At 35.7% G+C, this 26,290-nt stretch overlaps 1 protein-coding gene across 1 annotated transcript in view; it reads left to right on the forward strand.

The window, feature by feature from the left end:
• The window catches only part of LOC144971748 (uncharacterized), a 48,085-nt gene extending 31,236 nt beyond the window's left edge, over nt 1-16,849 (forward strand). The window contains exons 5-11 of the mRNA XM_078912822.1: nt 857-1,038; nt 2,092-2,245; nt 3,218-3,274; nt 5,464-5,629; nt 11,085-12,461; nt 12,817-12,908; nt 15,170-16,849. Coding sequence (XP_078768948.1) covers nt 857-1,038; nt 2,092-2,245; nt 3,218-3,274; nt 5,464-5,629; nt 11,085-12,461; nt 12,817-12,908; nt 15,170-15,288 — 2,147 coding nt within the window. The 3' untranslated portion in view covers nt 15,289-16,849. The remainder of the gene's footprint in view (nt 1-856; nt 1,039-2,091; nt 2,246-3,217; nt 3,275-5,463; nt 5,630-11,084; nt 12,462-12,816; nt 12,909-15,169) is intronic.
• The last annotated feature ends 9,441 nt before the right edge of the window (nt 16,850-26,290 follow it).

Below are 26,290 nucleotides of genomic sequence, written 5' to 3' on the forward strand. Positions count from 1 at the left end.
GAATTGTGCATGGTAGAAATCCCTCAAAACTAGCAAAATTGAATAAGATTAACGATTAAACAATTTGGATAGTTCGTGAATCGAAAGTTTAGTGAAAGGAAAACATCCGGTTTGACGCTAAAAATAGTCACCAATGGAATCTAAGGATGACGTAAATCAACCTTAGGTCGCCTTGTTTTGAATGTTTACACAATAGGAATGAACAATTTTTTTGTCTTCCATTAAAAATTTTCCAATCTTAAAAAGCTTGTATCTCAACTAATACTGATCTCTCAGAGTGGTTATACAGCATAAATTACAGGGTTTTTCATATTCTACAACATATGTAATTTTCATGCTTTCAACCCTAATTTGCACAATTCAAGGGGGTTTTTTTGGACCTAATTCCACCTACTAGTCTATATGTAAATTTTAATTCACTTTTCAGCAGCTTAACCTTTTGGGATGTTTTTTTTTAAATTTTATGTTTCTTTCTTGCGTTGTTTAGGGCTGTTTCATTAATATATTTTCATTTTTTTTATCTTATACCATTGCCTGATCTCTAATAATTATTTGTCACTAAAAGTTTGCCATATAAATGAAAATATCACTTTTTTCCTACTCTTACTTACTTGCTTATTTATTCGAACCAGCGACCACCTGAACTCTAGCCCTTCAGTCCTGTGCCATGACATAGAAGTTAGGCGTCTTTTGTAATTGTTCCAGATGACTATACTACAGTGTGTTACTGATGCTTGGATTTGGTGGGAGGAATTTTTTGATACTCTAACCCCTACACAACACCCTTTTTGAGACGATAGCTGACACATTTGATTTATTTCACTATCTATATGTAATTTAAAATAACTAAATGCAGGATCTGATTACGGCCTTCGTCTGACGTTGAATGTGGAACAATATGAATACATGCCCGGACCTCACAACGCAGCTGGAGTCAAGATTCTCCTCCACGATCAAAATGAGTTCCCCAAGGTGGCAGAATTAGGCCTGGCTATTCCAACCGGCTCTCACAGTTTTGTTGGAATACAGATGTCTACGGTAAATATATTTAATAGAATTATGATACTATGAAGGTGGGCGAGATAACCGAGTATTAAATCATTGCAATGTGATCCAGGAGGCTTTGGGTTTCAGCCCAACTTTAGGCGCTTTCTATTTTCCTTGAGCAAGATCATTAACCCCCGATTTGCCCAATTTGGACAACACATAGGAAATTCCTGTTGATAGCATTCGTGTTTTTGGTGGAATATCCATATTCTTTCATGAAATGCCTGGCCATCTAATTCATGAATTGAGTAGAGAAGGGTCATAAGACAACAGAGAATAAAAACTTTTGCGGTGATAGGGAGTTGAAACCAGGACCCAACTGTTACTGCGGCTATGTGGTCTAGTGGTATGACACTCGCTTTCGGATCGGAAGGTCCTGAGTTCGAGCCTTGCTCGGCGCATAGTTGAGTCCTTGGAAAAGGCTCTTTACTCACATTCTCTCACCGTACTCGGGTATAAAATGAGTACTTGGCCGTTAACAGCGGTGTTTTGTCCGAAAATAAAAACTGTAATATCGCCTAACAGGCATCATGTCCCATCCTACATGTAAAGTGTTACTGTTGGCCAGGGACACTTTGGAAAGCGCTTTGAGCACGTTTAATGGATATCGCGCTATATTAAAGCTCAATTTTAAAACTATTTAAGCAACTTCCGCCCGGCCTTCAGAGGGGCGCTCTACAATCGATGCTATTCATCAAGATAGTCTCACTGCAAACGTTATTCTTCTCCATTGTCTTCTGACACTTTAACTAGAGATCCAAAAAAAAAACTAGAGCTTTTATATAGCGCAATATCCACTAAATATGCTCAAAGGACTTTACAAAGGGTCCCTGACCAACAGCAACACGTAGTAATGTAGAAAGAGACTTGACGCCTGTTAGGCGATATTACGATTTTTCCGACCGAGGCAACGCTGTTGACGGCCAGGTACTCATTTTACACCTGAGTACGGTGAGGACAGGAGATAAATTACACAAGGTTTGTATCCAGTCGTCCAGAGGACCGTTCAAATGTTCTTTTATTTATTTATTTATTTATTTTAAGATTGAGAACTTACCTGCGCCTCACGGAAGCTGCCGGAGTATGGCGTCTCCGTTCTACACCAAGTACACGCCTGATGCCTGTCAGATGTCCTGTAGCTCTCGGCTCATGCAGAAAGTTTGTGGATGCAGACATTTCTACCTGCCTCATGTGGGTGGTACGTAGACTTTGGTGTTGTTATTGTTTTTGTTGTTCGTAGTTAATGACGACGACGACGACGACGATGATGATGATGATGATGATGATGATGATGATGATGATGATGACGACGACGACGATGATTATGATGATGATGATGATGATGATGATGATGATGATGATGATGATGATGATGATGATGATGATGATGATGATAATGACTTTAAAGTGGAGGAGGAAGAGGAAGATTTGGAGGATGTTGGTGACAACGACTCGAATATTTCTTATTTCTGAAACATTCTCCATTAAAAAAAAACAGGCAGTAATCTTATGGACACAATTGTTAGTGTCTAAATTATTCTGAAACAATACCATTTCAGTTGATGAGTTACATTTATTTGTGACAAGTGACAAATTAGGGAGCAGGGACAGGTATAAGATAAAGATCTAAGAATGTGCGTTTTATGCACACTTTTTCGGATCGTTACAGCTATTTGGTCTTGTGGTATCGCTTTCGGATCGGAAGGTCCTGGGTCCTCGGGGCATAGTTGAGCTCTTGTAAAAGGCTCTTTTCTCACTTTCTCTCACTGTACTTAGGTGTAAAATGAGTACCTGGCCGCTAACAGCGTCGTCTCTGTCCGAAAAAAATTGTAATAACGCCTGAAAGGCGTCATGTCCCGTCCTAAATGTCAAGTGTTGCGTTGGCCAAGGACCCCTTGTAAAGCGCTTTAAGCACTTTTAGTGGATATTGCACTACATAAAAGCTCAATTTTTTTAGAACATACCAGCATCCAAATCGGTCAGGCACTCAGTTTGTGGGTATTTATCAAAATATCCTAACACAATGACGACACTTGGCATTTTACTATCTCGTGTATGAAAAGTGTAAGGGATTCTCAGGATCTGTGGGGCTGATTATTCCGAGTGATATGCAAGTACTAATGGCGGCAATGCTCACATTTAACCAACTAATGATTGTTTCAATTCTCAGATAAACCGCCTGTTTGTACTTTGGAGCAATACTATAACTGTTACACGAAACATATAGGTAGGTCTGGAGTCTTTATTCTATTCTTAAAGTGTAATTAAACTATCATTTATAGTATCATTTATAGAGAGCATGCGATTGGCTAAGAAACTCACATTATTGCCATTCGGAAGTATAACGGACCAACACACAAAACTATGTGTAACGTTAAACGTATAGATAGTTCGAAGATGACGTCACTCAGGCCTTTGTTATTGTTTTTGCCATCCGCGTTTGTGAGTTATTCTCACTAAACTGTATCAGCCAGACTATAAAAGTTCATGGTTACACAGAGTTTGTGTGTTGGTCCGTTATACTTCCGGATGGCAATGTTGTGAACTCCTTGGCCAAGCACATTCTATCTATAGATAGTTCGAAGATGACGTCACGTAGGTCTTTGTTGTTGTTTTTTGCCATCCGCGTTTATGAGTAATGCTCACGAAACTGTATTAACCTTACTATAAACGTTCATGGATACAAACAGTTTTGTGTGTTGGTCCATTAGACTTCCGGATGGCAATGTTATGAGCTTCTTAGCTTGGCTGAGAAGCTCAAAACATTGCCATTCGGAGCTATAACGAACCAACACACAAAATTATGTGTAACCTTAAGCTACAGTCAGGTTATACGGTTTAGTGAGAATTACTCATAAACGCGGATGGCAAAAAACAATAACAAAGACCCGAGTGACGTCAACTTCGAACTATCTATATTATAGTTTGGTTAATACAGTTAAGTGAGAATTACTCTTAAAAGTGGATGGCAAAAAACAATAACAAAGACCTGAGTGACGTCAACTTCGTTCTATCTATATGACGCAATTCAAGGTTTTACCACGCTCAAATTGAGAAGTTAGGGAGCGGGCACTAGTATAAGATAATGATCTGAAAAAGTATGTATGAAACAGTACCAGACAAAACAAGTAAGAAATATAAAAGAAAAACAAACATGTCTAAAAACATCAATCTTTCTCGAATTGGAGAGGACTGATTTACAGTTATTGTTTTTTTTCTCTTGTGTTATACCATGCTCCATGCGTTTCACAGTGCTTTATTTATTCCTTCATCTGAAGGTAAGATGGCAGAGTAAAAAAGGAGGAAATGGTGTCCACTCAATGACAAATCCCTGTTAGCTCCCATTTTTCGGCGAAACGCTGCCACTGTCCATGCGTAGCCATCGTTAACTTATAGTCTGACACTGACCAAAAAATGACGTCAAAATGCCAGTCTTTGGCCAAAAAAGAAAACAAATCGTGAGTTGTATTCAATAGTTCAACCAATGGGACCACTTGTTTCCATGGCACTACTAACGACAACTCACTAGGCGGTGCAAAAACCAAATAATGATGTCAAAATGCCAGTCTTTTTGGGTTTCAATGCCAGGCTATAACTTAACGTGGCCTTCGTAAACTTATGGCCTGACAATGACCACAAATGACGTCAAAAGGCAAGTCTTTGGACACAAAAAATAAAAAACAAATCGTGAGTTGTATTCAACAGTTCCACCAATGGGATCACTAGTTTTCTTGACCACTACTAAAGACAACTCACTAGACGGCCCACAAACCTAAAAATGACATCAAAATATGGGTCTTAGTTGATCTTCGTGCCAGGCGATAAGTTAACGATGATTACGGTCAGGCTATAATTAAACGATGGCTACGCACTGTTTCATGTATAAAGATGGTATATTTCTTTGCCTATGACGATAATAATATCAAGTACAATGGGAATGTTCTATATTACCTTTCCATGTCCTCGAAGTCATTGTCCCATTGCAAGGTGTGCTCAAAATGACCCACATAGGGAAAAGTGTCCACAGTTTGAGAAATATCCAACGTCACAATTTGTCATAATTTTGCTCAGCATGACCGATGGGTATGTTTACAACTTTCATAGACAAAGCAGCGTGTTTACATTTATTGAGAAATGTCCAATCATTGTACAGAAAAAAATCATGCGATCGATGACGAGGTTGGACGAAAATATGAATATTGATCGCTTCCAAACGGATATAACGTACAAACACACAAACCAATGTGTAACCGTAAACGTTTATAGAGTGAAAAATACAATTTAGTGAGAACTACTTCAATAGTCTGTAAAAGGGATTTTCTTTAAAAAGTGAAAACGTATCACCCGTCTAGTGGTGTATAAACAATAACAAAGACCTGAGTGACGTCAACTTCATACTATCTATACACAATCCAGATGAGATAAAGGCCCAAGTGAGAGAGAACTGCGACTGCCCGGTGCCGTGTACTTTTCTGATCTACGATCCTACCATCTCGTTCGCCACCATATCGTCATACGCTACAGAAGGGCTGTTGGCTACTTCTCGTATTGACGATCTGAGGACCAAATACTACCATGCAAAGTATGAATGGATATCGGTTTGTCTATCTGTCTTCATGTAGGCCTGTTTGTCTGTCTGCTGTCGGTTTTGTCTGTCTGTCTGTATGTTTGTTTGTTTGTTTGTCTCTCTCTAGATATTTATGTCTGTAAGTGTGTAATATTCGTCCCTATCATCTCATTTGTTACAATATCTCAAAAGCCCGTTGTAGGCTGCTGGTTACTTCTGGTATTGACAAACTGCCATGGTCTGATGAGCACTGAAGAGCTAACTCGACTATATTTATTATAAAATAAAGATGTGATAAACAAGGCCTCCAGAATTTACTACATGTAGTTACTTATAATAAAAAGAACAAATGGCGAGTTAAGATGATATGAAAAGAAAGATGAAATTTAATTAAATGAGTATTCTTATAAATGAATAGCGATCACAGTTATAAATGAGAAGATGATAATATTACATAACGTATGCGATCATGCTGAGATGATGATAATGCTGGACATTACGTGTGGACTTGTGGGGTATCACTTCCAGTCTGAAAGTACTTGCAATTCTTTCCCCTCAGGACTCAGTCTTGATACATTCTTGACAGTAGTACCACTGGCTAAGATCATAAAGGAGGCTCTGGCGTCTGGATGGCGGAAATGAAAAATAGTGAAGTTCTTCACTAAGTCCCGCGAGTAAGATAGATATCTCGAAGAGAAGTGGAATAGTGTATCCGTCAATAAGCTTTTATAATAAGTGGCTACGTGACAAAAGGTTGAGAGAAAAGTATTCACTAATTTGAAATGAATTCAAAGAGAAGGCTATTAATTGGATGATAATCTAATATTAGAAAAAGTTTTTCTAAGCCTACCGAAATATAACTGGAATGAGATAAACTCCGTTATCATATTTGTATTACTAAAATAAAACTTTAATAAAATAAGAGTGAATCATTATTATATGACACAAACTGAGGACGAAATATAACCATACAAAGTATGTATGAATATAATTTGTTTGTCTGTCTGTCTCTATGTGTGTCTGTCTGTCTGTTGTCGGTTATCTGTCTGTCTTTGAGCATACATTATATATATATATATATATATATATATATATATATATATATATATATATATATATATATATATATATATATATATATGAGCCAAGGTCAAAAGGTGCCCGTCTGATACCAGTGTTAAGAAAATTTGATTTTACTTAATTATGGGCGGTTTTCATTGGGTTAATGCTTGTAATCAATTGATAATACGAAGAAGAGATAAAATGAGATAGCTCAACATACTCTGTTCAACAGGATATGAAATAAACAACTTAAAAGTGAAATTTGAATGCTGTTTGGCATGTGCTAAAAACGAGGTCAACGCATCACCTTTTTAGAAAGCATGTAGAAATTAAATGTGATATTTTAGCTCACATGATTGAAATTTGACTAATAGTATAAAGTTAAAATTTACTATTAAACTCAATTGCAGTATATTACATATCTGATTAAGTTTCATATAGAGTTCTTAAAAAGTTGGTATTGCTTGTGACCTTTGGTGTCATCAAACACAGCACAATACTAAGATTCGACACGAAACTTTAAAGCTCATATTTAATGGTTATAAAATGTTTTATTATGAGAAAAAAGCATAGATTTTCCTTCTGAACTCAAATCTTGGAGTAAATGTATTCCGTTTTGCTGATATCGAGGTTTATTGGTTTTGGTGTCATTTGTCACAAGCAACACGGCATGCGTGAACACGTGGAAGTTTGTTTCGTTAAATGGCGATTCGCAATTTTGATCCACCCTTCTTATAAGGCCTTTGAAGTGCAGCACTTTCAGTTGCCTTTCCAGCGTTGCTCCATGCAGAAAAGGTAAGTTGAACTTTGGTGTCATCGCTATTTTACATTGTCACAAGCAACACTTGATATTGGATATTACAATAGAAGGGTTGTCAAGAAATTTGATTTGTTTTACTATTAACACACTAAATTACTACAAACAAACAGATTTGAGCAGTAGGGTGATGTCGTCGTCTGGTTACATGAATTCATTACCATGACTGATATTTATCTAGGGTTTGTGTGACTTCTGGTACTTTTTGTGACCATTGGTGTCATTGGTTAAAATGTCACAGTTCACACTTAAGTTTGAAGTTTCTAATGTATTTCTGTTTTCATGTTCTTCAAAGCTTGAAATGTCATTGAATTCCATTTTAACAGACTGTATTAGATTTGTACAGTTGCTATTCTTGATTTATTGAGGCAAAATTGCGTTCTAGTGCCGATTTTGACCGAAGTAATACATAGCAACAATGGTATTACTAATTTCTAAGTATATTTCCAATTTGAAAGTATTTAGTTTCTTCACATATTATTGAATTTCATTTTAGCATAATTGACTGTTGGCTTGGATGGTCATCTGATTTGCGGTTATTATGCTTTTTAGACTGAAAATAATGATATAGTATGGACGAAAGTGTGAGTTGGTGTTGCTTGTACATAAGTATAAGTAATGGTGTCACCGGTCTTATGTCACAAGTCACATTCAGATGCTCTATTTTCCATGTATATTTCTATTTTTGAAGTCTTTGGTTTCTGAAATATTATTAAATTCCATATTTACCTGAGGTTATTACACTGGTTTGACTGAAATTAATGATATATTGTCGAAATTGCAATTAGGTATTGCTATAAGTAATGGTGTCATCGGTCTAATGTCACCAGTGACACAATGTCGCTAAATAAGATATCGATGGCCCGTTGATCAAACCTCTGAGCTAGCGTTTTTGCCAATCCGCTGATCTAACCTCTGATGTCAACTTCAGAGATAAGCGCGCCCTCTTATTCTTTAGTCTCAAGATGATCAAACCTCTGATGTTAGTTCAGAGTTCAAGGGAGACGGAGAAGTACTTTCAAGCAATCAAAAACACGTCATGTAAATGATGTATAGTTTGTTTTCGTGGATTAGAAAGAATGATTGTGTTTTTAACTTCAAAATCAATATTTCATTTTACTGTTAATAGGGTTGTATTGACATTGGACTCTATAATTTTGAGCATCCATAAATATCACAGCTGCTAAATAATTGTCAATTTCTAAAGTCACGATGCGACTGAACTTCAAGCCTATTATCTCCAGGTTATGCTTTACTAGTAAATATAATGTACGAAATAATGATTGGGTATTTAAAAAGATAATACGCCGATCACCTGTTCTCCCTATCTCTATTAATTTAAAATAACAAAGCTCCATCATGACAATCACCCTATTAAATCACATGTCATGTCCACCTGATGCCATCCTGATATCATACCACCATTTAAACCCCTACCAATCCTGTCCAACAAACAACAAGGATCTTTTGATTTATTTAAAAGAAAAATAGAAAAAGAAAAAGCTAAATAAACAAAAACAAACAAACAAGCAACCAAAAACAACAAAACTAAAAAAAAAACAAAAAGCATTGAGCATTTATATAGGGCAATATCCAGTAAACGCGTTCAGGGCACTTTGCAAAGGTTCCCTATATATATTAATTGTATATACATTGAAAAATTAAAACATGAACAAACTAAAAGGAAATAACAATTTTATCTTAATCTTTAAAGTTTATTTAAATTTTTTAAAAATATCAATTTTCATCTCCTACATCCGTATGATGATGATGATGATGATGATGATGATGATGATGATGATGATGATGATGATGATGATGTGATGATGATGATGATGATGAGTGATTGCCATGCAATACAAAGTATTAAGAAACGTGTTGCAGCTCTCCTCTATCTCAAAACCCTTTGTTCAAACCTCGGAAGTGACATCGGATGATTGATCGCCGTGAAAACGCCGGGCGCGACTCTGATGTCGACATCAGAGCTTTGATCAACGGATTCACGATAACGCTACTTCAGAGGTTTGATCATCGGACCGTCGATATGCTTTGGTCACATTATTTCCCAACATTTTATTCCAAAAGTTTCTGAACATTGCTGGTAATAAGCATATGCAATATTGTTGTTGTTGTTAATGTACAATCATTTTTATGAAATAATATATTTGCATTCTATGTTGCTTGTGACCGATGACACCAAAAAGCAACCTTTTCTCCAATAGTTGGTAACACTATTGTACTATGATTGTTGTTGATTGTGTCTTTTTGTTTATAACTTACTAAATAAAGTTTGATACTTAACAAAAATTATTTGGTTATTGCGCTTTTTGTCTCATTTTGGTGTCACCGGTCACATGTGACACCAGCAACCTATAGGCATTGTTGACGTTATTATGCTGCGTTTGACCGTAATGTTATCTAAAGGGCCTTTGATTCATGAAGTACAGGGTTTTTGCTACATATATAGAAACATAAATGGACTATTACGTCACTTTTATTTTTGACCTTGGCTCATATATATATATATATATATATATATATATATATATATATATATATATATATATATATATATATATATATATAATGTAAATTTTTCACTCACATTTTTTTGCCGAGACGACTCGTTTCTGTGTTCCTTACACTTCCTCAGTCGGCATAATCCATTTGCAATGTCCGTAGAAAACTCCAAACTCCAAAGAGTTTGGAGTTTTCTACGGACATTGCAAATGGATTATGCCGACTGAGGAAGTGTAAGGAACACAGAAACGAGTCGTCTCGGCAAAAAAATGTGAGTGAAAAATTTACATTATATAATAGCTCTAACCACCATTATCGAGCACTTTCGTACCTACAAGTACCCACCAACACTCATAAATATATATATATATATATATATATATATATATATATATATATATATATATATATGTATAAAATAAATAAGGTCACTCACATTTTTTTTTGCCGATACAATTGTTTCAATGTCTTACATACCGTAGTGTGCTTACACGGCAAGAAAAATGTGAGTTGACCTTATTTATTTTATACGTTCTCACCAACATTATCGTGCACTCTTGTATCTTCAAGTACCCACCAACACTGATATATATATATATATATATATATATATATATATATATATATATTATATAATATATATATATATATTATAAATGTTTGTATGTCTTATTTATACTATGACTGTGTGTGTTCGTTTGTATTTTTGGGTAAAACTTTACATTTGATTAAACTGCTCACGTATGCCATTCAATAGTGTGCTGAATACCGTTTAATTGAGTGGTTCCCTATTTTTTAAAGAATTTTTATTTGTCTTGGTCAAACAGTTCTACCCGGCTATCATTGTATTTGTATGTTACAGATCATCACAAAGTGAAAAATGCGAAGAAATTCTTCCAATAGTTTGTAAAGAAAGCTCGAACCCTAATCACGCCATCTGCAATAGCATGAACTATGACCAAGAGGAATGGTTCAAATGAGGACATTAACTGGGTTAATCCCCAATCCCTCGTCGTTACTCAAGAAAACCCACTAAGTTCATATAAGTAAATACATTTTTTTTTCTTCCAGAGACACTACGGCAAGAATGGACAGGACCCTTTTAAAGGCATATACAGATCTGGAGAAAGACGTGAGAATAAAATTTGAAAGCGTGCGTGATATTTTACATCGCAGTGTAAAGCATAAAATAAACTATCAAAAAATAAAGCTTTTAGAAATGTACGACGAGATGAAAACTGCTTATGAAAATAAAACTTATTTGATAATGTGGCAAGAGTTTCATGTCAGGAAGAATTTTGTTCGGGCCAGAGATGCAATGGAAGAAAGAACATTATCAGTCATCGCTCACGGATATCAAGAATTTGCTTACAAAACAGAATCCCGTATAGCACAAATAGCTGCAAAAAATGGAAGCAAGCCGCTTTATCCCAAAGATGTGAGGACAGCGATATTCTTGACTTTAGCAAACATCATTGGCGGAAGAGTTGACTTATGCGATAGAGCTTTGCAAAATGTTTCTGAGCTTTACAGCTCGTATGAATACGGAGCTCCCATATTCCGTTACCAATACAACAATGAGGATTTCTTAAACAATTCTTTCATCACTCCTAAACCGCTTTTGGAATATTCTCTGACACATAATGAATTGGCCAGAAACATGTGCAACAGGTTGCCAGATGATATCCAAAGATATAAACAAGCTATGTTAGAGTATTTAAAATATGCAAAGCTAATTTACAAGAACGAGAACCTAGAGCTAAATGTGAGCAAATTGCACGAAATCAATGTCATGTTTTTACTTTCAGGCCGTTCTTTCTATCATGCAAAAAGTGTATTCTTTGCGGAGTGCATCGAGTATCCAATCAAGTTCCTTCTAGATAAACATGAGTATCTAAAAACTCTCTGGCGTCAATTTCAAGACCGATATGATTCTCTTCTTAATAAAATCGATTCTCTCTTAACGGACATTGATGCCACACAATCAACAACATTTTCCACACTTCAGAGGATTGTATACTTAAATCAGAATTTCACATCAAATCTGAGCATGACTAAATTAGAAATTGCAAGAATCATCATTTCTGAATCCACATTGGCGAGTATGAGTAATCTGAAAAATTTTATGTCCAAGATTCGATTACGTGGTCAGGGAATTTACGACGACTGGGTTCCCTTGGTCTTTGCTTCCAATGAAATTTGGAGCTGTGTTCTTGGTGATAAAAACTTACGAGAATTCTATATTGATAAAAATATGACTGAGTATCTTCAAGATTATGAGACATTGTCGAAGGAAGTTTCTGAAAAATACTCACGACTGCGTGAGGAATGCGATTTCAGAAAAGTGTTGGAAAATCAAGACAGTTTGTTTCTGGACAGTTTGCAGAATTTGATCGAACATATGAATATTTATCACGACACATGTCAACTGGATTCAAAGTTCATACAGTAAGTGATCTTGTATTTACTCTAAATCAATAATATTAGCCATAGGTCTATAATATAAAATTTACTTTTCAGCCTCAATGTCACCTCACTATAATATCAGTTTATTGTGGTTGCTCACTCTAATTGATTCAATAGGACAATTGTTTTAAATTCTTTTCTGAATCAGTTCAGATGAAATGAGTTTCTAATCTGAACAATTTCAAATGAAATATGTTTATATTATGAATCATCTCAAATAACAATGTTGCTATTTCAAATGCTCTAAAGTATTTTTAATGTCTTTTTAAATTAAAAATAATTCTATTCTGAATCATTTCAAATGAAATATTGTTCTATTTTGAATCACTCTCAACAGGGAGAACTTTTTACAGTTGGATTTGTTTTACAGAGAGAAGAGCTACGAGCAAATTACACAACAAAGAGCTTATGACATGTTTGCCTTACTTTGTAAGTATGATAGGTAAACGATGTATTGAAATGAAATTGATAATACAACTTCAAACAAAGAGTTAAATAATTGGCAAAGCAGCCCAAGAAAATACTAGCACGTCTAAAGCTGCAGCTCCAGTCTTAAGTACGACAGGATATACAAAGGAATGGCTTGGTAAAGCAATGATACCTATTGAGAAAGGAAGGCAACTAGATGGCTATGACGACTGGGTGGTGTCAGTTAATTTATCTAAATAAAAGGACCAACCAAGAGTTATCAAACAAACTAGAAGGAGATCGGACATCCTGCTTCATTCTGAAACATCCAAATTAATAATCGAAATGGCAGTGCCATACGAAAACAGAATGGATGGTGCTTGCGTCTATAACAGAGAAATACGCAGAGGCTATAAAGTCAAAGTCTTTCAATAATGGTCCATTTCTGGAAGAACAAACCTTTACCCAATTTGTACCCAAAGCTTAAAGAAAAATAAGTCCTTCGTGGATTTCAAAGGCAAAAACTAGAAGGTGTAAAAATTGAACAAAACAAAATTAAATATTCTGAGCTCCGTCATTTTGTCTATTCTTTTTACGCTAAGTGACGTCATCCGCACACAATCCACACCTTTAAAAGATGCGTGACAGAGATTGCGTTTAAAAACAACTCGATTACGTCACTTTAAGCCCATGGAAAGGAAACGGGGCAAAGAAACAGTCATTCGTGACAAAGCCATCGTGAAGCCATGCAGAAACTTACAGTCACAAAGAAATCAAGCTATCGGCATGCATAAGGCCGTTTTATCATCAAGAACGATGGGAGAAATGTTAAATTGTCTCAAGACTGCTGACAATAATCTTATAGAAAAACAGAAATATTGGCACAACATCAAAACCATTGATTGCCCTGCCATGTCACCTGACATGGGGCAAATTGAGGAGTCGTGTCAATCATTGGAGTTTGAGCTTTCCAGCAACTGAGCCTTGTCGCTGAGAGATGAGTATGTTGCAATAAGTCAACAACAAATTGCTGCACTCACACACCCTATACGACACCGGATGCAAGCATGCATAGAGTCAGCTGATGCTCACACAAGATACTGAATGAAAAGGTTAGAAAACAAGCCGGATTTTGTCTTTGCCTTATGCATTTGTTTGCTTTCAAATTTCGTTATCAAATGTGTAGGGTCGATTTTTTTTTATCCTCTATTTATTTCTTTGGTTGTTCCATCCAAATGGTTGTTTTTTGTTTGTTTGTTTTTTGTTGTTTTTTTTTTTTTGGTCGATTTCTGATGTGTTTCCCGTTGTTACATAGGTTTCTAACTTTCATTTTAAACCATTTCACCAAATTTTCACGGCTCATTTTTTTTTTTTAGGAATAAGCCATTATCGGGTGGCAACTTAATTGTGATGCACAGTATATTTTAGTAGCAGGATATAATATAGGCAGATTCTTATAAAATGAATAATTAACTTGAGCTGTTATATAGCGCAATATCCACTAAACGTGCTCAAAGCGCTTTATAAGGGGTCCTGGCCAACAGCAATAATTAACATGTAGGACGAGACATGACGCCTGTAAGGCGATATTACAATTGTTTCGGACAGAGACAACGCTGTTAACGGCCAGGTACTCATTTTACACCTTAGTACGGTAAGAGAATGTGAGTAAAGAGTATTTTCCAAGGACGCAACTATGCGGCGAGCGAGGCTCGAACCCAGGAACTTCCGATCCGAGAGCGAGTGTTATACCACTAACCACTTAGCAGCACTTATGTAAAAGAGCACGGATGGAGTGTCGTTATTGACCACCAGCATTCATTTAGGCTAGAAAGTATGATGCCGTCACTGAAAACAGAAAATCAATTACACAAGGCATGTGTTCAGTCTTCCGGAGGACTGAAGTCTCACTTCCAAGGAGATTAGAACCAGTATTTTGGCATCACACTATTATTCCCTATTCGGTTTACTTCATTGGATCCAATGCAGACGACCTCAGGTTAGGAGCAAGTGTATGAAAGCATTGCTGCGTGACAGTAGTGGTGACTTGTTGTCAGCAGGAAATGACGTGTGAAAGTAATTATCCATGGAGTTGTTTCAAAAGGCCAGACCAAGAATTTAGTCGAGATAATAACTAACAATGCTTTTTTTTTTGTTTGTTGTTTTTTTATTGTTTACTTTTTCGTAGTATTTTGAAATGAGTACACTTTAGAAGGCTTCCGTTGATTTGCCATTCACTCATCATTATTTTGCTATTTTAAAAATTTCTTTTCTATTTTCAGGCGATATTGGAGGATCAATGGGTTTGTTTGTTGGAGCCAGCTTTCTAACATTGTATGAAATTCTTGACTTCGGAGTTCACCAATGTTTACTTCGACTAATCAGACGAATTATTACATGACACAACTACTGTTTTCTAACATTGTATGAAATTGTAGATATTGGTGTTCACCAATGTTTACTTCGACTCAACTCATCGGACGTATTATTACATGACAAAACTATTTACAGTTTTCGGACATTGTATGAAAATGTAGACTTAGGTGTTCACCTATGTTTACTTCGACTCAACTCATCGGACGAATTATTACATGACAAAACTATCTACAGTTTTCGACAAGAGATGAAGTGAATAGAAAAGTGCCAGAAGACAATAGAAAATAAGAAAATTTTCGCGGCGGTGACGGGGTTTGAACCTGCGACCTTATTGGTACGACAACTCCGCCTGGCCGGTGAGAGCGTGACTCTACCGTATGAGCTATCCTCGAATCCAAAAAAATTCGTATCAAACTCAGGTCATTCATTACTAGAGCTCTCTCTCTCTCTCTCTCTCTCTCTCTCTCTCTCTCTCTCTCTCTCTCTCTCTCTCTCTCTCTCACCGACAACTGGAGACCGCGGGTCCAACACACAACCATCGCGAAGTTACCTGGCCAGCAGTTAAGCTTAATAGCCAATATTCTCAACACAAACATATAACATAGAAACAATTGAGACATGTGCGAAGTGTCATACTAGACAAGGGGAGATAGTTTGCGTGGCCAGCCAAATTAACACATGTCAGCGCAATGAACGGTAATGCCATGTCGAAATTCCATTGTGACAACAATTTCTAAAATTTTCCTCTACACATTTGGTTTTTAAAATTCAAATTTATGACCTTCCGCATTAATCTGGTTTTATGGCGGAATGAACTACACTTGATAAATATAATCACATTCTCACAAATTTGGCTCCTAAAATATCTCTATAGTATACTTGCCGATGAAAGCTGAATAGTTGGCAGGTCGGAATAACGATACGATGAATACTTAAATCTTTATGATTGTATGGCCTACGGCCTAATTATAAAATACACCATTGTTGAAATCGTTCAGTTCGGACACGAGTATGCGCAGTAAGCTAAGGGTGAATACTTAACCTTTTAGCAGTACTATTTATTATACATGTGTTGAGTGTGAGAGGATGAGAGAAAAATGTGAGCTAGACAGAGTGTGTATGTCGTGTGTGTGTGTGTGTGTGTGTGTGTGTGTGAGTGAGAGAGAGAGAGAGAGAGAGGGGGAGATAGATAGAGAGAAAGAGAGAAGAGAAGAGAAGAGAAGGGAAAGGAAGAGAGAGAGAGAGAGAGAGAGAGAGAGAGAGAGAGAGAGAGAGAGAGAGAGAGAGTTGATGCTTTTAACTATTTGTGACGAACAAATCATATGTTTGTATTGTTTGATATGTTTATATTGCTCATTGTTTAATTTTGACATTACTGCCATAGTTACTATGTATACGCATTGTTGATGATGCTGCTGCTGTACCTGATCCGTACAATGACTATGATGATGATGATGATGATGATGGTGATGGTGGTAGTGATGGTGATGTTGGCGGGGATGGTACTTACATGAGACTAGAGGTTTGCAAATCGAGTTCTAACCTTCTCTAAGGTTCGTTTCACTCTCGCAGTGTGTGTGTGTGTGTGTGTGTGTGTGTGTGTGTGTGTGTGGGTGGGTGGGGGGGGGGGGGGTAATATTCAGTCCTTAGAAAAGGCACTCCACTCACCATACTAATGTGCAAAATAGGAAAATAGCAGGCATTAGCATAGCAATTCCTTTATCGAAAATAAAAATTGTGACGGCTAGACTACTTCCCGGCGACATGTGCTCGCCATTTATGTCACGTATCGATGTTTGCATTGGGACCCGTTGTATTGTTATAGCGTTCAAAATTTAATGAACACTTTATAAATCCTCACTCACATTATAGAATGGTGATCAAGAACGCAATCAATTTATTTTTTTAAAAAACAAAAACCAAAGCAGAAAGTAGTAAAAACTAACGCAATATCCACTAAACGTGCTCAAAACGATGAAAGGGGCCTCCAACCAGCAGAAACACTTAATATTTCGAGACATGACGCTTTATTTCACAATTCTTCCAGAGACTGACTACGCTGTTAACGGCCAGGTACTCGTTTGTTTGTTTTTTGTTTTGTTTTTAAGGGTTTTACGGCGCTTGCAACACATTAAGGTCATATCAGCGCCAGTAAAAAGGAAGAAAATGGGATAGTAAAAAGTTCTAGAATTGCAATGAAAGCACCCAAGAAAAAGGTAAGACAGGGGAATTGGTTCAAATAGGAAACAGATGTAGATTCCAAGAGCACACTATCAAAGTACTTAGTTCGAGATCACCTAAAAGTCTCCAGACACCAGCACAGGTCCCCACTAAGAGGAATACACTCAAATGTTTACAAATCATATGTTAAAAATGAAAAGAGTAACAGTACATAACTGAGAGATGATTTACAAGGAAAAAAAATATAATCTCCCAAAACTATAACTATACATTCGACTGTTTCCCTCTCAGCCAAGGACTCCGTCCAAGGTCAGGACAAAACCAAGCAATCTCATTCCAAGACAAAGACAGAAAGCAATTGGAAAACAGATAAGAGGGGATAGAAGACACAGCAAGTACCTCCCTGCCCGCTATGGGAGGTAGGAACCCCACCCAGGGGTACTCGTTTACGCCTGAGCACGGTGAGAGAATGTGAGTAACGAGCCTTTTTTCAAGGAGTCAACTAACTATGCGCCGCTCAGGACTCGAACCCAGGAACTTCAGATCCGAAGGCGAGTGCCATACCACTAGACCACATAATTGGCGCAACTCACGGTAGATAGAGAAATCAATAATCAACAATTAATTAATAAAATCTCGGCACGACATTACAATATGGACATTTAATTTTCGCGTTTAATTTGCCATAAAGCATCAGCGAAAGAAAACAAAGACCGTTTATGTAATCAACATCTAGGTTAATTGCATTGTGAAAGTTGGGAAAATGGCATGCTTTTGATAGCTTTCTTGATGGTAAGAAATGAATTAATTGATATCTAGAAAGTAAATAATTGGTGTCGTTAATGTTACAGTGTGTGATATTATCATATTCTACATGGTCTAGCATCAAGTTCATTTTCAATTTGTTTCTGATAATGATGGTGATTTTAAAAATGATTTTTGTATTCATTGTTATTATTGTTGTAATTATTATAGTCAATTTCACTACAATTATCGTCATCATCATCATCATCATCATCATCATCATCATCATCATCATCATCATCATCATTATCATCATCATCATCGTTATAATCATCACCATCATCATCATCATCATCATCATCATCACCATCATCATCGTTTTCACCATTATCATCATCATCATCATCATCATCATCATCATCATCATCATCCCAACCATTATTATTATTATTATTATTATTATTATTATTATTATTATTATTATTATTATTATTATTTATTGTTATTATTATTATTACTATTATTATTATTATTATTATTATTATTATTATTATTATTATTATTATCATCATCATCATCATCATCATCATCATTATTATTATTATTATTATTATTATTATTATTATTATTATTATTATTATTATTATTATTATTATTATTATTAACAAGAATAATAATATTATTATTATTATTGCCGTGCATAATTAAATGTGATATTGTTCACAAAGATTGTTTAAAATGAATAAACATTTATAATGGAAATTGTGCTTCAGTTGAACGTTTCTTCAGTTTATCACTCGCGTAATTATAAATTAAATATATATAATTAACTACATAAATTAACACATTTAAAATAATTAAATATATAAAAATATAAATGCTCACAAAATAGAAAAGTTATAAAATTTACATTTCATAAAATAATAGACGATTTCACAGCCTAAAAGAGAAATAAGTGGATAAAAAAAATGACATCAAAAGTTAGTGTAAAGTGGGCTCGAGACTAAAAATACACAAATCCGGAAAACCGGATCATTTTGAAACACTCCTAGCAGTCTGACGATTTCTTACGTGCTCTCCAATCTTTGGATTTCCACGAGATCTTTAGGGGTCAAAAGTGTGATGTCACAAAACTGGTTCCAAACTCATTGGAAGTGTAAACCCACTCGCCCGGAGGACGGGATACATACCTTTTGTAATCGGTCTTCTGGTTTCAGAGTGATTGCATATTATTACCTTGTCTAAGTGTATGTATTATGCTGGTCGTCATTCAAGATCATCAATCCTTGTTCTTTTTCGTCCCGTAATCCTAACCATCTTGCAATACATCCTACTACTATTAAGCTATTAAGCTTAACTGCTGGTCAAAATTATTCGCGATGGTGGTGTACGAACGAATCGGCGGTCTCAAGAAGTGGGTGAGAGAGGGATCTAGTAATGACTTTGAGTTTGAAACGAATATTTTTGTGTTCGTGGATAGCTCACACGGTAGAGCCACGCTCTCACCTGCCAGGCGGAGTTGTCGTACCAATAAGGTCGCAGGTACAAACCCCACCACCGCCGCGAAAATTTTTTATTCTCTATTGTCTTCTGGCACTTTTCTATTCACTTCATATCTTGTTGTTACCAACATAAGTGCCTGCTCCACTCACTTTTCTGAATTAAAAATTCACCCCATACACCGGAGCATACTCAATGTCTCAATCGTTTCTATGTTATATGTTTGTGTTGAGAATATTGGCTATTAAGCTTAACTGCTGGTCAAAATTATTCGCGATGGTGGTGTACGAACGAATCGGCGGTCTCAAGAAGTGGGTGAGAGAGGGATCTAGTAATGACTTTGAGTTTGAAACGAATATTTTTGTGTTCGTGGATAGCTCACACGGTAGAGCCACGCTCTCACCTGCCAGGCGGAGTTGTCGTACCAATAAGGTCGCAGGTTCAAACCCCACCACCGCCGCGAAAATTTTTTATTCTCTATTGTCTTCTGGCACTTTTCTATTCACTTCATATCTTGTTGTCATCCTACTACTAAGATAGTTATGTAACCTTATGATTCAATATGTATCCTATCCATTGTTACTCCTCCGAATGACCGGTTACATACACTTCCAATGAGTTTGGAACTGGAAGAGTAGAAGGTGTAACGTCACGACTTCTCTTCCCTACTGTATTTCTCTTAAACGGAATGTCATACTAATATCTCTTACTACATCGACTCATTAAGACGATACATCCCCCATCCCCTTTCCATCCTACTTCTCAATAAGTGTACAATTTTCAAAATCTCCTTTTAATACTTTTTAAAAATTTGACTGTCTCCCTCTTAGTAAATGAAACCAGCCATAATCTTGGCCTCCCCAAAATGATATTCGGCTATGTGGTCTTGTGGTGTGACACTCGCTTTCGGATCGGAAGGTCCTGGGTTCGAGCCTCGCTCGGCGCATAGTTGAGTCCTTGGAGAAGGCTGTTTACTCACTTTCTCTCACCATACTCAAGTGTAATATGAGTACCTGGCGTCGTCTCTGAAGTCTCTGTCCGGAATTTATTTGGTAATGTTGCCTAATAGGCGTCATGTCCCGTCCTACATATTGTTGGCCAGGGTCCCCTTGTAAAGCGCTTTTATTATTTATTTATTTTTAAGGGTTTTACGACGCTTGCAAAACATTAAGGTCATATCAGCGCCAGTAAAAATGAAGAAAATGGGATACTAAAAAGTTCTAGAATTACAGTTAGAGCACCCAAGAAAAGGTAAGACAAAGGGGAATTGGTTCAAATAGGAAACAGATGTAGACTCCAAGAGCACACTTACAAAGTACTTAGCTTCTGATAATCTGAAAGTCTCACCCAGACACCAGCACAAGATCCCACTAAGAGAAATACACTCAAATGTTTACAAATGTATGTTAAAAATTGAAAAATATAACAATACATATCAGAGAGATGACTTACAAGGAAAAAAATATCATCTCCCAAAACAATAACTATGCATTTGACTGTTTCCCTCCCAGCCAGGACTCCGACCAGGGCCAGGAAAAAAAAACAAGTAATCTCATTCCAAGACAAAGACAGAAAGCATGTTGGAAAACAGATATAAGGGTATTGAAGACACAGTATGTACCTCCCTGCCCGCTACGGGAGGTCAGAGTCCCCACCCAGTATAAAGCGCTTTGAATACGTTTAGTGGATATTGCGCTATATAAAAGCTCAATTTTTTTTTTATCGGAAAAGTTACAAGGGCACACCCTAGTCAGTGGTAGAGATTGTAAAAGGATAGCCCCTCAGCCTCTACCATGGCAGGATCCAAGATCACAGAGATGTAAAACGTAGATGCGTGAACTAAACAATAAAAAAGAAACAAAAAAGGCTTTGAATCCCATTATTTGGTAAATTATAGCTTTATATTTATAGATCTGTACAATGAGATTATAAAAATGGTGCATTTCAATACATATATATTTTTAAAATGGTGCATGGCATGCAATAAATAATAGTAAAATTAAAATAGCAGCTGAGTGTAAACAATAAACAAGGAACCAAGTCATGGCAGTCATGGCATTTATATCTGGTATGTACCGGTACATGAAACAAGAATAAAGTTATTTTATTTATTAACAGAATTGTAAAACTTTGAAACCATGTCAAGTGTAAAAAGAAAAATGTTCTACATATGAACAGATTCAAAATGATGTTTACTAGATTTATTATCATTTCTTTCCGTCTTCAAAAAATACAATATTTTTAGATAATACAGCAATGAAAGTGTCATGCTATTTCATAGTATAATTTTTTTGCTTTTAAGGGTTTTACGGCGCTTGCAACACATTTAGGTCATATCAAGGGCAGTAATAAGGAAGAAAATTGGAAAGCAAAAATATTATAGCTGTACAGTTAAAAGCACTTCAGGAATAAGTAAGACAACGGGGAAACGGTTCAAATAGGGAACAGATGTAGATTTCAAGAGCACAGTATCAGTGTACTTTGTTTGAGATCACCTAAAAGTCTCACCTAGACACCAGTACAAGATACCAATAAGAGGAATGCACTCAAATGTTTACAAATATGTTAAAATTAAAAATAAAAAAAACAGTACATAACAGATAGATGATTTTCAAAGAAAAAAATATAATCTCCCAAAACTATAACGATACATTCAACTGTTTCCCTCCCAGCCAAGCACTCCTGCCAGGGTCAGGACAAAACTAAGTAATCTTATTCCAAGACAAAGACAGAAAACAATTTGGAAAACAGATACAGGGGGATAGAAGACCGAACAAATACCTCCCTAACAACTATGGGAGGTCAGGAACCCCACCCAGTAATAAATTTATTATTCCTGATACAAATGTAATGAGTACAGATGTCACCTTTGGTCGATGGGCAAAAAATCATAACCTTCACTTGGTATACGACATTGTTTGTTATAGTCATCTCACTTTGTCTTTTTGTTTGTTTGTTTGTTTGTTTGTTGCTTTAGGTCTCTTCCAACACAATTGAGGTTATATGAGAGACCGCTGAAACAAAAAAACAAGCAATCTAATAAAAATAGTACAAATGTAAATCAAAATCATAACCTAAAGATATCATAAGCTAAATTATAAATAACCAAGAACAAACAGGCAGAAGATTTACAGAAAAAAAAATATCCCCTGTCAAAAATACAATCACAAACCAAAGAAGCAGGATAGGCTAGTAAAGAGAATAAGAAACGACATCACTATCGGATCGTACACCCATGCGAACATCATAGGTATATGATTCAAGGGTGATGCTCCCATCCAACCACCCGCCACTTTGTCTTTGTTAAGATAAAAAAAAAAAAAAACTAAAAAAAAAGTCACTCAGAGCCATAAGGCCCACGGAACCAGAGTTTACCTTGGTTCCCATAGCATAAAATGGAAAATAACAATTTCTTGCTTTCCCTTAGATAGGGCGCTAGTCATTCGTGAAGTACTTTCCACCTGATCAAACTACCAGCTTCCCAATTACTGTTGGGTGGGCACAGATGTGTGAGTGTGTGCGGAGGGAGTGGGGCTCAGAAAAACATTTCAAATTCACCTGATCTCAATCTTTGTATGAAGCGAGTGGTCTAAAAACTGAGCTATGGGGTCCTTTCAAGAAGCGAATATTTAGTGTTCAAACTCCCTAACCTACAAGTAAAACCAAAGGTCTAAAACCAATCTCAACAATCATAAGGCACTGTATCAATTTGGTATGCTATCAATATAAAAGAATCTTTGTAACATGGAGACTATGGCAATATATGATTGGAAGAAATTGTTATCAGATGGTCATAACAATGAACGCAATGAAAACAATAGTGAAGTTGAATGAAAAATAATAAATAAAAAACTTAATTACACAGAGCTGAAGTTTATCCCGGTTTCATTGGTGTTAACATCACAATATCAATTGCTTACTACCCTTTGCTTAGGATGCAAGTCTATCGTAAAATATTTTCTGTCGAATCTAACATACCCAGGAGCTACTCAATTAATGCTGGATGAATACTGCAATATGTGACCCACAGTATTAATCTGCTAGCATGTTGGTATGAACTAAAAAATGGAAGAGGTTGAATTCGATGTTTTTTAATGTTTTGAAGGGTATTACAGCGCTTTCAACACATTTAGGTTATATCAGCGCCAGTAAAAAGGAAGAAAATGGGATAGTAAAAAGTTCTAGAATTACAATTAAAGCACCCAAGAAAAAGTAAGACATAGGGGAACTGGGAACAATAGGGATCAGATGTAGATTCCAAGAGCATACCACCAATGTACTTAGTTTGAGATCACCTATAAGTCTCACCCGGGCACAAGTACAAAATCCAACAAAGAGGAATACACTCAAATGCTTACATTATGCATTAAAATAATATAATAATACATAACAAAGAGATGATTTACAAGGAAAAAAATATCATCTCCCAAAACAATAACTATGCATTTGACTGTTTCCCTCCCAGCCAGGACTCTGACGAAGGCCAGGAAAAAAACAAGTAATCTCATTCCAAGACAAAGACAGAAAGGTTGTTGAAAAACAGATATAAGGGGATAGAAGACACAGTAAGTACCTCCCTGACCTCTATGGGAGGTCAGGATCCCCACCCAGCTTGAAAATATTTTCGTAAATTTGAATTCTTCAATCAAATTAACGCTACAGAAACTGGGATAAACTCTGGTTCAACGGGCTAAGGACTCGAAAGAACTACCTGTCCTGGTTTAAATCATAAAATACTATGGCAACTTCAAGTTAGCCTATCACCAAAACTTAACATACAAAGGGTTAAAAAAAATATTCTTCCATTCCAAACTCACCATTGTTTTTCTAACTTGCATTCAGAAACAGAAACATTGTGATGGAATGATTTAATATTTGTACAGGCCATTGATAGATAAAATAGAATTCAATAGAATAAACAAACAAATAAAGAAAGAAATTAATTAACAACAAATAAATTAATAACTAAATAAACAAATAACATTCTCTTTATTATCCCAAAGGGAAATTAGTTATACGTACCAGAGGACAAATGGGATACGCCGCATTGTAAAAAGTTTTAGACAAATTTACTTGGATGCCTTTTTCTATTATATTAGTAGACATCTTTAACTTTAGTTTAAAGGTTTAACATGAAACACAGTCATTGTGTGAAGAAGATAACTTAGTTCAGTCTTTATGTTTTAAAAATGAAGGAAAATGAACATTAAAAATTATAAAACAGCCCACTTGTCCTTATTACATTCCTAATGAGTCTTTTGGGTCTATCTCAAAAAAGACTGAGATGACTCAGAAGTCATTCACAGAACATCTCAAATGAAAATAAAAAGACACCAACAGCATGGCTCAAATTCGGCCCCTCAAGGTGTAAGCGCAATGCCTTATCGCTCAGTCATTTTCCCCCTCTAATCAAATCATTTAAAATTTAATGAATTATATTTTGTCTACCTAATAGAGGTGATTGACTTATCATCGGAATGCACGAAAACCTTACGAGACATGTTCTGAATAAAGATGTCAAGTCTGTATCCCTCACCCATAAAATAAATAATAGAGTACATTGTAAATTTTAAAGAAGCAAAGATATCAACAAACTGGGAGATAAGAGTGAATAGAAATATGACAAAAAATTTTAATACCCGCAATTAAGTACCTAATGGTAAAAATATAAATATTTAACAAGAAAAGGTTAAAATTTTTAATTGTTCAACACATTCAATTCATAAAAAAAATATACAATAATATCTTATATTATGATTAGGTAAAAAAAAAATTGTAAAATGTATTTAAAGTCAAAAAGGTTTTTAAAATTATGAAAGGATTTTAAAAATATAAATCATTTATATTTTTATATTTCTATTTACTTATATATTCATCCATCTATTTCCATTCAAGGAAATGTAGAAATTCAACTAAAAAATAAAGGCGATCTTTGACCAAAAAAACCCCCAAAAAATCCCAATTTTCTCATCCCACAATCAAGCCAGACTATTTTCACTGTGAGATTCAGATATGTTGAAAAGAAGATTCAACAACAGCTTTGGCGAGAAGAGCAATCCTTTCCTGGCCTTACTAAGGTAAAAAATTTATGGCAGAGACAAAAAAAAAACAAAATCGTATAAATATAATCTGGATTATATCAGGGTGAACCAGATGAGGAAAAGTGAATCCAAATTTAAAATGATCAGAAATGGAATATTTTACCTTATAGCTCATTAAGGATTTATATATTTCCTTCTATATAAAACTGGTGTTGATTATTGATTATTAGTCAGTGATGTTAATTTCTGTGCTTACGGAAGTATTCTTTGTTCGGGTGTGGTGCACATGATTTGATGTACAAAGGACATGTGCAGCGGTAGCGTGGTATGAATAGAAGAGAGATGTATGACATTTGGACAGCAGGAGAAGAAGAGGATGCCTATGTCGAACGTGATTTATGTGATAGATTAAGTTAGATTACAAAAAAAAAAAAAATCATAAAAAGTCTCATATTCCCAGGATACATTCAACTTTCACCATATGAATCGCTCTAGTATAATACTGTTTTGAGGTGGTGGGTCCCATTTATTGTATTAAAAATTTGTATGCTTCTTCAATTA

Source organism: Berghia stephanieae, chromosome 4, assembly GCF_034508935.2.
Source record: "Berghia stephanieae isolate SIO BIC M18660-M18661 chromosome 4, UCSD_Bste_1.3, whole genome shotgun sequence".
Classification (NCBI taxonomy): domain Eukaryota; kingdom Metazoa; phylum Mollusca; class Gastropoda; order Nudibranchia; family Aeolidiidae; genus Berghia; species Berghia stephanieae.